The 13,846-nt window shown below is 36.8% G+C and overlaps 1 protein-coding gene across 16 annotated transcripts in view; it reads right to left on the bottom strand.

Moving 5' to 3' along the window:
* Liprin-gamma (liprin protein kazrin) overlaps positions 1-13,846 on the bottom strand; it is a 146,575-nt gene that overhangs the window by 28,413 nt on the left and 104,316 nt on the right. For all 16 annotated transcript variants that reach the window (XM_069126926.1, XM_069126925.1, XM_069126922.1 and 13 more), the window contains 3 exons: positions 3,212-3,632; positions 1,374-1,742; positions 120-508 (listed from right to left, as the gene is read on the bottom strand). In XM_069126926.1, the coding sequence (XP_068983027.1) occupies positions 120-508; positions 1,374-1,742; positions 3,212-3,632 (1,179 nt within the window). The remainder of the gene's footprint in view (positions 1-119; positions 509-1,373; positions 1,743-3,211; positions 3,633-13,846) is intronic.

The following is a 13,846-nucleotide window of genomic DNA, read 5'->3' as shown; positions in this document are numbered from 1 at the left end:
AAAAAGGAAAAATTCTCTATTATCTCATTGAAATTCTCGATTATTTTTCTAAACACGAAGGAACAAAGATTTCTATCATACGTGCGACAGCATTGGTATTTAATAAAGAAGAGTATTACCTGTTCATAGTTCCTGATAAAGTCCCGTAATTCCCGTTCCTTGTCCTCGAGGGTGCCATAAAGTGCCTTCATTTGATTAAGAAGATCGAACTTTTCGGCCTTGAGCCTCTTGCGATCGGCTTTAAGTGCCTGGAGAGCTTCTTTGGCGTGTTGCAGTTCCATTTCAAGAGCAACAAATCGTGCTTCCTCCTCGAGTGCCGCATCCTCGGAGCCAACTTCGCCGCGTGCCGCTCCACTGAATAGCAATCTTCTCAATCTTGCTACCTCAGCCACCAGACGTTCATTCTCCAGTCGAAGTCGCCTCGTGCTGGCTAGTTCCACTGAACCGGTGCTACCACCACCGCCATGAATGTTTGATAACCTCGATGCTACCAATGGATCACCAACTCCTGCAGGAACATCAATATATATGTATAAACACACTTTTCTACTCGTGAAAAATCCGAATTTCCCTACTCGCGAACTTTTGAGATAGCTCTCTTGGGAATGGAAATTTAACACGAATTCATGCGGCGAGTAGTTGACTCAAAAGTGTGAAAACTAAATGGGAAGATAGAGCATAATAACAATTAATAAACATCCGCCATAAATCATTTTATAATTCAAACACTTCCACCATTTCAAAACAGAACTTTCAACCGGGGAGAAGTGTTTGCGAAGTGAGCGAGGACGAAAGCAAGCAAATTCTCAGAAAGCGCGGAAGCTGCTTAACCGGCAAGAATGTTAAAACTCCCAAAAACTTCCAAGAAGAAGAATCTGCAACACACCCAAGATAAAGCCAACACATGCTTCCAATAAAAGAAGCAGAAGTCTATTTATCTTCAAAGAGAACCAGCCCTTTCCATTAAGAACACCTTATCACAATTATTTCAAACAGGTTAAAAATTCCAAACAAACCAAGAATTTTATCAAGCATCCTTGAACGTTCAAAGAGCTCCTCGATCAAGCTTCCCAATCAACCAACCACGGCGTATTATTGTCAACAATGCAGCAAGAATCCAACGACTGAAAAGCACCCTTTCTCTCTCTCTCTCTCTCTCTCTCTCTCTCTCTCTCTGTTCTCGGTCAGCCGTCACTCGTTTCCGCATTGAAGAAAACTCAGGGAAGAGCATTTATCTCAAGTTCAGCTCCGTTTAATTCCGGGGAATCGTCGGAAACGTAGCGCAGCCGTTGGTGGAACAATCACGAACAGTGAATGTACGGGACGAAGGCTGAAAGGGAAGGGCCTCCATAATTAAATGCTGGGTTACCCACCCAGGCAATTAGCTGGCGACGAGGGTCTGCTGCCTGGGGCTGGTCCAGGTGGTTCATTGTCCTCTTCGGCCCTCACATCACCATCCACCAGATCCTTGTCTATATCTTTCTCCTGGTCGTTCATCTCCTTCGATGATCGCAAGGAGTCGCGGTTGCTGGCCGATATTCGAAGTCTCTCGGCGCTCGATCGATCACTAGCGCCACGATGGAAGAAAGTTCTGTTGCTGGATCCTCGGTCCGGACTGGCGCTTCCGGAACGAGAGTCCACGCTTCCGCCAGAACCACCAAGTCGCGTTTTCTCCAACGCTGGAGCGTACGGTCGACGTGCTTTTTCGCTTGGACTGCGACTTGGCGAGCCATTTCGTTTTTCTGGAAATTTGTGGTTGTGGTTTCGTTAGTGATTTGTGGCTTGGAATTGAGTGGTTTGGTCGAACGTGGATTTTCCGGGCGATTGGTAGTGGTTTTATTGGAAATATTTGATTTTTTTGGAATTGAGTGCTTGAAGCAACTGCATAAACGAGTATTTGGAATTTTTTTAAAGTGTTTAGAATTTTGAAGATATTTATTTGTTGTTGGAAGTAGATGTTTTTTTAGAAGACATTTTGAACTTAGTCAACTTATTTGGAACTGAACATTTCTGAGTTTTTAGAATTATTATTTGGATTTTCTAGTAACTGATATATGGAACGATTGATATTGTCATTTCGTGTCTTCAACCAGCTGTCTTATCAATTTATCAAAAAATGATATTCTCCAAAAGCTTATTGAAACATATTATTTAATTAAAAAAACAAAATTCTGAACATTACTCTTTCTGATTATATTATAATGAAAGTTTCGATAGTATGTAAAATATATTTTTCATATGTCTCTCAAAATTTTACGTTTCATTACTGAAAAATGTGATATAACGAAAAGGTATTCAGATGCGATATCGAAATTCTTTTATAAATGTTGATAACGCAGGTAATTCTTCGTTGAAAGTTGGAACGTATAAAACAAAAGTAGTGCCCATGCGCAGTCCATAGTTAAAAAGTTTATCTCGATTTCCGGAGCATGTTGTACTTTGTAGTATATCTCATAGTTACTTGATGTCACTTTTACGACTGTTCATGAGTCACCATTTCCCCTACAGCTTATAAAAGACACGGAGAGCCTATCTGGACCACTTGTCATTTGTGACTAACGGAAGATCAAACTTTCTCAACACGCACATAATTTTCCCCTTAAACTTTCTACAGAACAAATTATATAGCGTATTTATCATTAGGTGAAGCCTACAAATTTTTTAGAGGGGACAAGACTCTGAAAACATTTATAATAAAATCAAGAATGTTGACACAACTCATGAAGAATTAATTTACTAACGGTTCCAAAATATTTATCATTAAATATTCCAAAATCAATATCTAAAGAATCATAATGATTTCAAAATATTTATCACAAATTGTCCTAGATATTTACACTTCCAGGAAGGGAAAATAATTCCAAAGTATCCATTCATAAATATTTCAAACAGCCACTTTCCCAGCCACCGTAGATTAAAATTAAGTAATTTCAAAATATAATTCAATTTCCAATTATATAAATTGGTACGTTTACGATAACTAAAGAAATAGAACCCAGGTAGAAAATTACCTATGTAGTGGTAAATATTATAACGAATACTACACTTAACTATCACCTCATTAACGTTGTTCTTAATAAACTACAATATAAGTCATTCTATCAAATTCTTTCCAGAATGATTAAACAAACCACAATCGCACAAACGCATTCCAAACCTTCAAAGCCTCAAACCAAAATCCATAGAAATCCATAGAAATTCCAAGACTCACCTATAGGACTGGTTCGTCGATCGATAGGACTGGTTCTCTCCTTCCTGTCTACAGGACTGGTTCTCTTATCGATAGGACTAGCTGACTTGTCGCTGGCGGAGCTCCTCTTCTCGACAGGGCTACTCGCGGCGCTGAGCCTTTTCCCGTCCTCTTGCGGCTGTTGCTGCGGCTCGCCGCCCTCTTGTCCAGGGCTACCGCCATTATTACCCGCGCTGGTTGTTCCGTTGTTGTTGCCGGTGTTCCCAGCCACCCCGTTGTTGTTCCCAGCTCCGTTGTTATTGTTCAACACCACCGGCAAAGCGCCACGAACGTCCCTCAGCTCTCCGCGAAGCGTGGCACACTCGCCCCTGGCTCGTTCCAGCTCCCCGTCAAGCCGGGCGCCAGTCGCTGCGTTCTCCTCCACCATCACGCGAAATTTTGCCTGCAAACCAGAGACAATGGATATATGAACGTTAGAGATTTTAAGAGAGAGAAAGATAGAGAGAAAGATCAGGAGGGAGAGAGAGAGGGCGGAGGGGAAGGTGAATGGTTGCTGAAAAGGGAGAATGTTAATCCTGCGGTAATGAGCAACATGCGAGAGGATCTTGTTACCCCGCGAAAGATTATCCACATTCGTGAAATTTAGTTCTATTGTACGAACGAGTGGAAGAGTGTTGTGAATCCCGGCGAATCTGCTTAGCTTCCTTTCGAGTCTGATGAATGAATTTTGTTTGCAATTAGCGTGATTGAGTGAAGGAAGTTATACTGTAGATAGTATATTGAATGTATCATCTATACTGTTATTACATGTGTTGCTTGCCTACGTTATTATTGAATGCTTGCCTATTTTAGTAAAAATAATTGGAATGTACATAGGATTTTCTTGTTTTATTGTTTAATTTTATTGTTTATCTATAAGTCGCTGGACACTTATCCAAATTAAAATATTGACAGTTTGATATTATGAAGTATTACAAAATATTGGATTATATTGCAAAATATTATATTACAAAATAAGGTAGCATTTAAAGATGATACGTAACGTTAAAGATATACTGTTCAAATTAGAAATCGGTGACAAGGAAAGAACTCTTCATTCCTCAGAAACAAAGTCTCATCAGGTTCCGAGAATATTCATCGATAAGCCCTCGATAAGCGTCTTCCAGTCGAGCAGCGCAAAGAATTGGTTCGGAGACTGATCGGCAAAACTACCGCGTAAATTTCGCAGCACGTTAATCGAAAATTCCCCGCGAATTTTTATCCCGATGAAATAATATAATGGACGCAATCTCTTATTTGTTTACCTACCCTTTTGTCGCGAGAAAGAGAAGGAGGAAACGGCGAAGACAGAAGAAGAAACGGAGAAGAAAGCGAGAGAATTCGAGAGAGGAGAAAGTATTGAAAGTTCCATGAAGTTCCAACGAGGTCTATAACGCGTCTTGATCCTCGGTAGGAACTACGTTATGCACCGACGTTTCGCCAAGTTACGAACGTTAATGCGGGTCCAAAGTAAAACGAACAAACACCGAGACCGGAGATAAAAGTTTGCTTCGGCGCGAGCCGTGCAATATTAATAAGCCTACCGCGGTGGCCGCGGAACACGAATCTCATTGTAAGCTCCCCCATTGTACCGGTCGTTCCAAAAGCTCTTTACGCTTGGTTATATTGACTATGGCTCGGCAGAAGTTCGTGCCTGGTTTCCCTCGACACGAGCGAGCAAGTCACGGAACAAAGGAACGGTCGGATATTTAACATGTGCTGTCTGTAAACCAAGGTTAATTAGACGCAGACAGAAGATAGAGGGGAAACAGGATGTTGAAACATCGGTTTTGTATTTTCTAAACTGTATCTTGTTATGTGAAGATTTTGTAGAGATTGTGGGGAGTAGTAAACAACATTGTTATTAGCACATTGGTTACAGCTCGCAATACCGTTTTACCCGTCTGTAACACATTTGCGGAGCTTCCGATTTTCAGTCACTGTATTACTGTATGCTACCAAATAATTTTCATACAACCACTAACCACCTGCCTCTATATCGTGAAATTTTGCATACGTGTGTGACATGGATTATCATGAAATGCGTTTTCATTATTTCGAGATTTTTAGTTCACGTGACACACTCAAATCGATGCCATACATAATTTAAAAGTATATGTTGACTCGAATGCGCGTTGCACGCAGCAAACGTATTGAATAAAACAAGGTCGATAAGTGTACATGGAAGATAGAGAAAAACAAAATGTCGAAATATTGATTTTGTATTTTCTATAATATATCTTGTTTTGCGGAGATTATGGGGAAATGGCGATTAAAATTGTTGTTAAGATTAAAGTAGACTCATGGTAGTTGCGAAGATTAATCCTTTAGTAGCGGTAGTTTGCTACGCTATTTTAATGAAGCAAACGAGGAAGATTTATATACGTAGATCAGTAAATGTGTTTAATGATTTAGTGTGTGACAAATTGCCGATTTTAGTATGACAAATTTAAGAACTAAAAATTTCTATTATATCTTAAGATATATTATATCTTAATCTAAGAGCGGCACTTATAATTATTCATTTGTTCTCGTACGTGATCGTTAATCGTTAACCTCGTATCGAGTCGATATCGATCGGAACAAAAATTCTAAGAATTATCAGTTGCTTTTCAAAACCACGCTTTTTGAAATTCTAGGATTTTCGTAGATTTTTAATTAGCAAACATTTTACGTTTGTAATAAACTCAAAAATTGGCTCTGTTCCACTACTGTCTTCTACAATCTTCCATTTCCTAGATTTGGAAATCCAATTTTAGATTAACTGAAGATTTATTAATCAAATCAACCAAAGGGTGCGCGGTCGTTGATTACTATAATAATTGGTAAGAACGAAGATTCGATTATAATCAAGGATAGTAGAACGAAGATGGTGGCTTTCTCCAGATAAAGCCAATTCTCAGGAATGATCGTGGAAACCCTCGAATGGAATAATAGATAGGGTCTCTCTTGTTCTGGCTAACTCAGCAGCCAGTCCATTGAGATAGGTCAATGACTACGGAATGTAGCTGTTGTGGTTAGATGGGAATATCGAAACGTCTGTAACAGGCCTGTCTAAAAGGCATGCTAACCGAGATCAATAGGCCTAGGTTACCGTTTGACCTTCGAATATCGATTATTTTCTTCTGTGCAACCATTTACATTCTTGTACCATTTTATCAAATATTTAACCTTGCTGATAAATCTAGAACTTCGAAACGGAGCCAATAAATTGGAAATATTAATCAGTAGATTGGAAAAGTGGAAAATTTTCAAGTTAAATTTCAATTACTAAAAGAATTACAATACATCATTAGATGATTCGAAAAATCTAAAGTTCTTAAAAATATTGCATTAAATTTAAAATATTGATAAACACTTATTGTTATTTTTATAACAGATTCCATTTACATAAAAAAACAAACAAAGAAAGAAATTTTCGATATAAACAGGATCAGAATGAAAAAGATAATTAAAATTAATTACACACATACTTAAAAATTTATAATAAATAAAATTAAATACAGTTGACATACTTATGAATACTAAAGATATTAACTAACATCAAAAAACAAATAAGATTACGAGATATAGGAAAATTCAGGAAAAAATCACATCAATCCTTGACGAGGAAATAATTAACCCCAAAGAGGGGAAGAAGTAACAGATCCAATCTCGTTACACGGTCAACAACGTTTGATCATAGTCATCGTAACAGGCTGATCAGTTAACGAGATGTTTGATTGCATTTTCAGTCAGATAAGAACCTGAAGGGAAGATAGGGAATAAAGAGAAGAGAAGAAGAGAGAAAGAGAAGGAGATATTTGATGGGCAGCGGTGAACCAGCACCGTTGGCCAAGTTCCAGGGACACAAAAGGATAGCCAGCGAGGATAAAGGCATCGCGAACTTGTTGCGTTCCCAGAGGCGCCTTCCGTTTTCCTTTCGTCGCACCGAAGTCACCCCGGCTACCGTATTCACGCCCTTTTCACACCCATGAATCGTAGGATCACCGATAAATTTCTGTTCAATGGCCCTGGCCTTGTGGAGAAAACGTGTTGTGTATCTGCGACAGGTTCTCACCATTACTCTTTTTGTAATTTAGCAATTTAACATGTTTAGGACTTACGTATTACAGCGGAATCTCGATTACGCGAACATGGATTATTCCAATAAATATTGTGGATATGTATTCGTCTGTTAGACATTACAGTATATTGCCTGTATTATCAACATATTCATTTTACCGCTTTTAGTTGATTTTTATGCTGTAGCATGCCAATATGTCAGAATATAATCGTATTGTTTCATCAGTTCAGGCGAGACGTGAAATACTGGGCCATATACATAAAAATAAGCAAATACTTGCAAGTGTTGAGTACAACTAAAAGCAAATACTAAATCTCTTGTGCATAATCTTCTTATACTAGGTGGTAAGTAAGTGGTGGGAAATCTTAAGTCAAGGAAATCTATTTCTAGTAAATACTTCAATTTGTATGCATATGGAACCGAGTATTTACTTGAAAAATCACTAGTAAAAGCTTTTACCTTTGTAAAAGCTCTTGCCTTTGTGCATACTGTCCACTGACTTGATTAGGCAGTGGTAAAATCATAATCGAAATCGCAGTATCTTGCGGGATTGGGAAATCAACGATTTGCGACATTAAACGACGCAAGAATGATATTTTGAAGAAGACGATATCTCCACTAATGATATTCCCACACATTCTGAAGTATTCACAGCATCAGAGATAGTCATCAGATGATACAAAACACAGCAAGAAAGTACTCGTAACGAATTACTATCTTTACAGAAAATATACACGTTAGCAGTTCAGAAGGATTGGAAGAACAAAGATAATTATAACATATATGTCGGAGATAAAAGAACATCGGGATTTCCCGGCTGGAATGTTGGGAAAACCCCAATACCCTAGTCCAGACTTTTACTATAGCTACACTTAAGTAATAAAAATAAGAAATAGTTCTAATGTTTTAATCTGGGTTCACGACGAGGGACGTGTGCCTGACAAAGGTATGGAATGATTATATGGCCCTCATTAAGAACAAAGATTGACCCGAGAAGTGGGGACAGGAGTATATAAGGGTAGTTTCATTTGGATCGGGGACTAGAGAAGTAAAGAGTTAGTTAGTTATTGTACGAATTACTGATTGAGTTATTCGAATCGTGTATTATGTTGATACTCGTCCTCCCATGGACCGTGGATTCGTTATCGAACCTGGAATCCGTTGTTACTATCATCCCGACCATCCTATCGCCGCTATTACTCATAGCCTCTTGTAGTGTCCACATTTGTACCAATAAACCTTAGCTATATCCGCTATGGTAAAGTAAATAAAGGTTCATCGAACGCCCCGAAAGTCCAACCTGACTCCGACATATATATATATATATATATATATATATATATATATATATATATATATATATATATATATATATATATAATACATGTAATAAAAAAAAAATTATATTTTTCCCCGTAGGATGTAGTTAAATACGAGTCGTTCGATTATCCGAAAAATTCGAATATCCCATCAACCTGAACGCAATTAGTTCGAATAATCGAAGCTCTACTGTATTAGAATGTAACATTACAGAGATTGATTATGTGCTTTTATAATTAGAATAAAAATGAATGAAATTAATTCATTTCACGTTTAAATGAAATACCCATTGTTTCCCACTTTGTTTTTGAAATTTCAAATATCTAGATTATCTATTTTCCCTTTAATATGGAGTACAATTTTTATGTAAAAATATGGAAGGTCCAATGCACCCTTAGGGTAATAATTATGATCGAAGGGTCTGAGTTACGTCTGGGACGACAACAGAGTTCAATCTGGCTTCTACGAGAGATTCTCATCTTGTGGTGCAACGCGGCATGAAATATGCATTACATCAGGGGCATCAGCGATTTTTCGCTCGTATTGAATTACGTTGGTGTTGACTTTGCTGCATATCCTTATCATGTATGCGAACACGTATTTATACGACGTACGTATCGAGCGTTCAAGTAGATGACTAACTTTTTATCAAACCTATTTATGAATATTAATTCAATTTTCCTTCGACTAATTTTATTTTTAATATTGTTTACTGCACAATTGTTCATGCTATTCCTTTACAATATATGATTTAATAGTATTGTTATTAACTCAGTAGGAAAGGAGCACATAAGTATTTTATAACCCACTTCACTACTATATTCTAATTTTATCGCATCTCCGTGTATAGTCCTCCATTAGACTTTTTAGCGTTCCGGGATCCCTTTAGCGTAATCCATATCTTCTCTCCTTCTCCTTCTTCGTTTAATAATTTTTTAGTACCTAGTAAACTAGTTTTTAAGATACAATGAAAGCACGCGTTAACCATTAAGGGGTACTTTTACCCTAAAGAACCACAAAGTAGCAAAAGAAAAAAGAAATTGCTTGATACTTCTATCAAGGTTCCTAACAAGCTAACAAAGTTTAAAAACGATTGAAGTTTTCCAATTACCGAAGTTCCTTATACATCGATTTGACACTTTTCAATTCGCACTGTATAAGGAAAAGGAAACAAACGCGTCAAAAAGGCACACTGATTGGAAAACACTCTTGGCCGAGATCTCTAGCAGAGTTTACAAAGTTGACAAATTGCTAAAGTTTCTCACATACCAATTGAACAATTTGCAACTCTACTCGCACGAAACAAGAAACGTTTGCGTAAAAAAAAGTCGACGACTCGAAGATCTGAAGATCCTAATACATAAAAAGCGAATGAAGAAATCAAACATAAATTTTTAAAAATCTTACATCAATCTTCAAAACGAAAGAATGCGTCCTCAAAAAAAAAAAAAAAAAAATTAACCAACTAGAGAAGACGCTGAAGGAGCGTTTAATAAGTGAGACCACGCATTCACGAGAAAGTCGAAAGTGTAAAATTGCATAGAAAGCACATAATGTGAAAAGATACATAAAATATTAAAAATATAGTGCTTTGCATCAGGTATAATACTTGGCAGGTAAAACAATTTTCCACCAAGTCTGTACTTTTCCAATTATATTCTAAAAAATATGAATTTGCATAGAAATTCGCTGTCTACTAATAACACCAACTAAATAAGCCTTGGGTATCAAGCAATGTCGTATAGATACACGATGAAAACGGCAAGGTAAACGTGGCTATACCGCAGCTACATCACAATGCCTCAGGATAGTTTACGTGTTGAAAGAACTTGTGTATAGGTTGTAGCATGCCAGAGTAAAGTGCAATGGAGTTGCCAGCTATATTATCAGTAGTCTGCTTCGATATATAGGTCAACGTTTCAGAGATTACATCTTTCATGGGAAATAAAACCTTGGTTGGACTGCTGCAAGGAAATCGATATGCGGTCGATGGTATCGACGTTATCGAGCCGCGCAGAGCCGAACCACGGATATTGTTCCGCTGTTCTTTCCTTCTGTTGATTATCGATAAACCATCCGCCAGATACGCGGACGTAATTATCGTTTCTGGTACGATTGTCGTTGCGACTCGAATGAAGCAAATCGTGAGATGAGTTGATTAATTCCGTTCGACTTTCCCAATTTTTATGTTCGCCATGTTACTCTTGTTCTAATCAACAAACGGAATTTTAACGTTCACAGAAAAATGTTGGTATTGTAAAAAGGTAGAATTGCCTGTCAACTAAGCTTCAAAGTCAACAGCTTCAAATTCGATCTTGAATTTTGCACGTAATAATCAAGCTTGTCGTATATGAGGATTAGAGATGGCGTTTAACAGTGGTCTGTCACGGTGATCACAGAATCACGATCACGGTCGTGATCTAACTTCATTCACGCGTGTAATCGTGACTTTTCTATCTTGAGTGAATTTGCTCACTATGATCGTAATTCTCGATCTTGACTGAATTACTTCTTATAAGATACTCCGATATAGCTTACATAAAAGTATCCGCATGCAATGTAAAATTAAAATTTAAGATATAAAATTTTCTTTATATAAGGTAAATTTACTTCATTTGGTATTAAAGACAAAATAATTCAATTTCTTTGCTTTCTGTTATATCGGTATTTTAAAGAACAAAATATTGATTCTTCCTTCCTATTTCAAAATCCTGATATCCATTTGATATCGTTAATAAGAACGCGAAGGACAGTTATGTTTCCACTAATCAGAAACAATCACAAAAAATCACAGATCACTGTGGAAAAGCGCGGGAGAAAGTTATGGAAAATTGTATAGTTTTATTTACTTTCATGAATTATATAAAACATTTAAATATATTCTTGTGTGTATTTTTTAGAAAGCCTTCAGCTTCTAGAACGTCGTAGTGGTAGTGTTTTCAAAAGTAATCTCTTTGATAGAAATTCTGCTCACTCAGTATTCTTAAAACATCCAGAGATTTTTCTTCTACATTAAGAAATACAGAAAAATGTTTGGTGTCGTTAAACGAAATATGACTCAACAAAAGGAACGTCTAAAATTGATGAACTCCATTACTTCCTATTTCAAAGCTTTTTAAGAGGATCTTCCTTCGTAAATCAATTTTTGCATGGAGAAATTAGCTGACGTCAGCTGTTGGCAAAGGGAAAATTTATATTTAAAAAGCATTGGTATAACAACAGTATAATAATAATAATACATGGTAGTAAACGATGCAGTAATTATCATGTTTGTCATTGCATACACCAGCCACGACGAAAATAAGGGTCGAACGAGCAAAAACGAAGAGGAACTAGAGGTTAACGAAGAAAGAGAAGGGAGAACGCAGAGAATGAACATTACTGGAGCCACTCGAATTTATGAAATTGCAATTTCAGCCACGGCTTTCATCGCACTCGGAGCAATTTATCTCGCTACCAGAGCAAGGAAACTACCTAATCCTTTTCCTTATTCCCTCGGATTTCCTTTCCACTGACAATCTTAAGGGTCCTCTACGAAATTTAATTAGTAAATGTATCTCAAAGAAAAAAAAAGGAATGAAGAAGAAAGTATAGATGGATATATATAAAAATTTTTATTTTTTTTTTCTTTATTCATATACATCTAATGTAAAATATATATTAAACAATCTGGACGTCTACAAGAAGAAATTTAACGCTGGGGAAAGGGCGAAGATACGGAAATTTTATAATAATCTAGTATTTTTAAATTTTACCCTAATCTTGTTATTTTTAATTCGTGAATTGAATCTTCCACGGGAAGAGATATATGAAATAAGAAAAGTTTTAATAATAATTTTCAGATGATTATTTAATAAATGTTACCATATTGAATTTAGAGTTTCTGCAAGAAATTACGAAATTAAGAAATTAACCAAATATAGGGATGAGATCGACCTAAATGCCATTTAGGAAATGGTTTCAGTTTCACTTACGGTTGTTCGCAATGGCCAAACCGACAGTGTTCCGCGCACCGGTTATGTAATAAGTATTCATTTCACCGGTCTGGGGGGGTTTGGGGCACATTTAATTCCGGAGCAGAATACACGAGGAACACTGTGTACGTATAAAGTACGGAAGAATTATGGCCATTCATAACCGCGAGAGCTTACAGAATTAACAGCAACGAGGCTGCGTGACACGAAACAACAGGAAACGTGGACCGCCATGCTATTTAAATCATACGTCCCTTGTCGAGCCTCTAATGTAGGTCAAACTCAAATTACTCACGACAAAGTATTCCGTGATATGTTTTCTACAAACATTACGCAGCATCTCGGTATACTGTCAGAAAATTTCACAATTTCCAAGAAAACCCGACGTCGTTGGTGAGAATTCTTCAGAGACACTGGCGAAGATTTTATAGAGGTGCTCAGTGAAAACGTAGTACGAGGGTATTCTTGCCAGAAATGACATGTGTATATATGGAAAACGATATCAAATCTGTTTAATCTAAATCAGGATAAATTAACGAAATCCATATTTATTTAGGGTAGGAATTTGAAATTTATTAAATTTTATTTTCATGGTAGATTAAAATTATATTATGATTTGAAAGATTTTTCTATTAAATTTTACTTGTTGCGTGGTCTTAGAGTTCTCTAGACGTTCACATTCTTTTGTTCCTAAATAATATTTCTAAACACATTTTTATAATACTTCCTTACATTTTTTAAAATTAATTTATGTCAATGCACTATACCACTCCATTTATTTGTCTAGATTTTTATGCTTGGCAGGGCACGAATAGCCTAAATACGTTTTATCGACCTTCATATAAAGAACTTCCACCGCACATTACTCCCCCAATTTCTCAACCTAATGCAATCTTTCGCAAAAAAGACCACATTGAAACCACAGAAGAGAAGCGAATAATTTAACACAGAGAAGGCAGAAGTAGGATGAAAGCAGCGGGAAAGAAGCACGCGTGAATAGGGGTTGAGAAGTAACCAAAGCTGAAGACAACCAAAGCAAAAGTACATCCTCGTTCATAAGTTATTAGAACTTTTAAGAATCATTATCTCATCTGAAGCGTTTGGTTATAAAAAATTCTGTGCAATATTATAATCTCATAATTTAATATTCAGGTTATCGTTGCATTTATTGGTATTTAGTTCCACACATGCCACGAACTATTTTAGATTTAGATTTTACGCAGACTTTTTGAAGTTTCTTAATCTGATTCACTGACT

Source organism: Bombus flavifrons, chromosome 14 (genome assembly GCF_040668555.2).
Source record: "Bombus flavifrons isolate JBK064 chromosome 14, iyBomFlav1_principal, whole genome shotgun sequence".
NCBI lineage: Eukaryota > Metazoa > Arthropoda > Insecta > Hymenoptera > Apidae > Bombus > Bombus flavifrons.
Note: the sequence above shows the minus strand (reverse complement) of the source record. Positions and strands in the feature narration are given on the sequence as shown.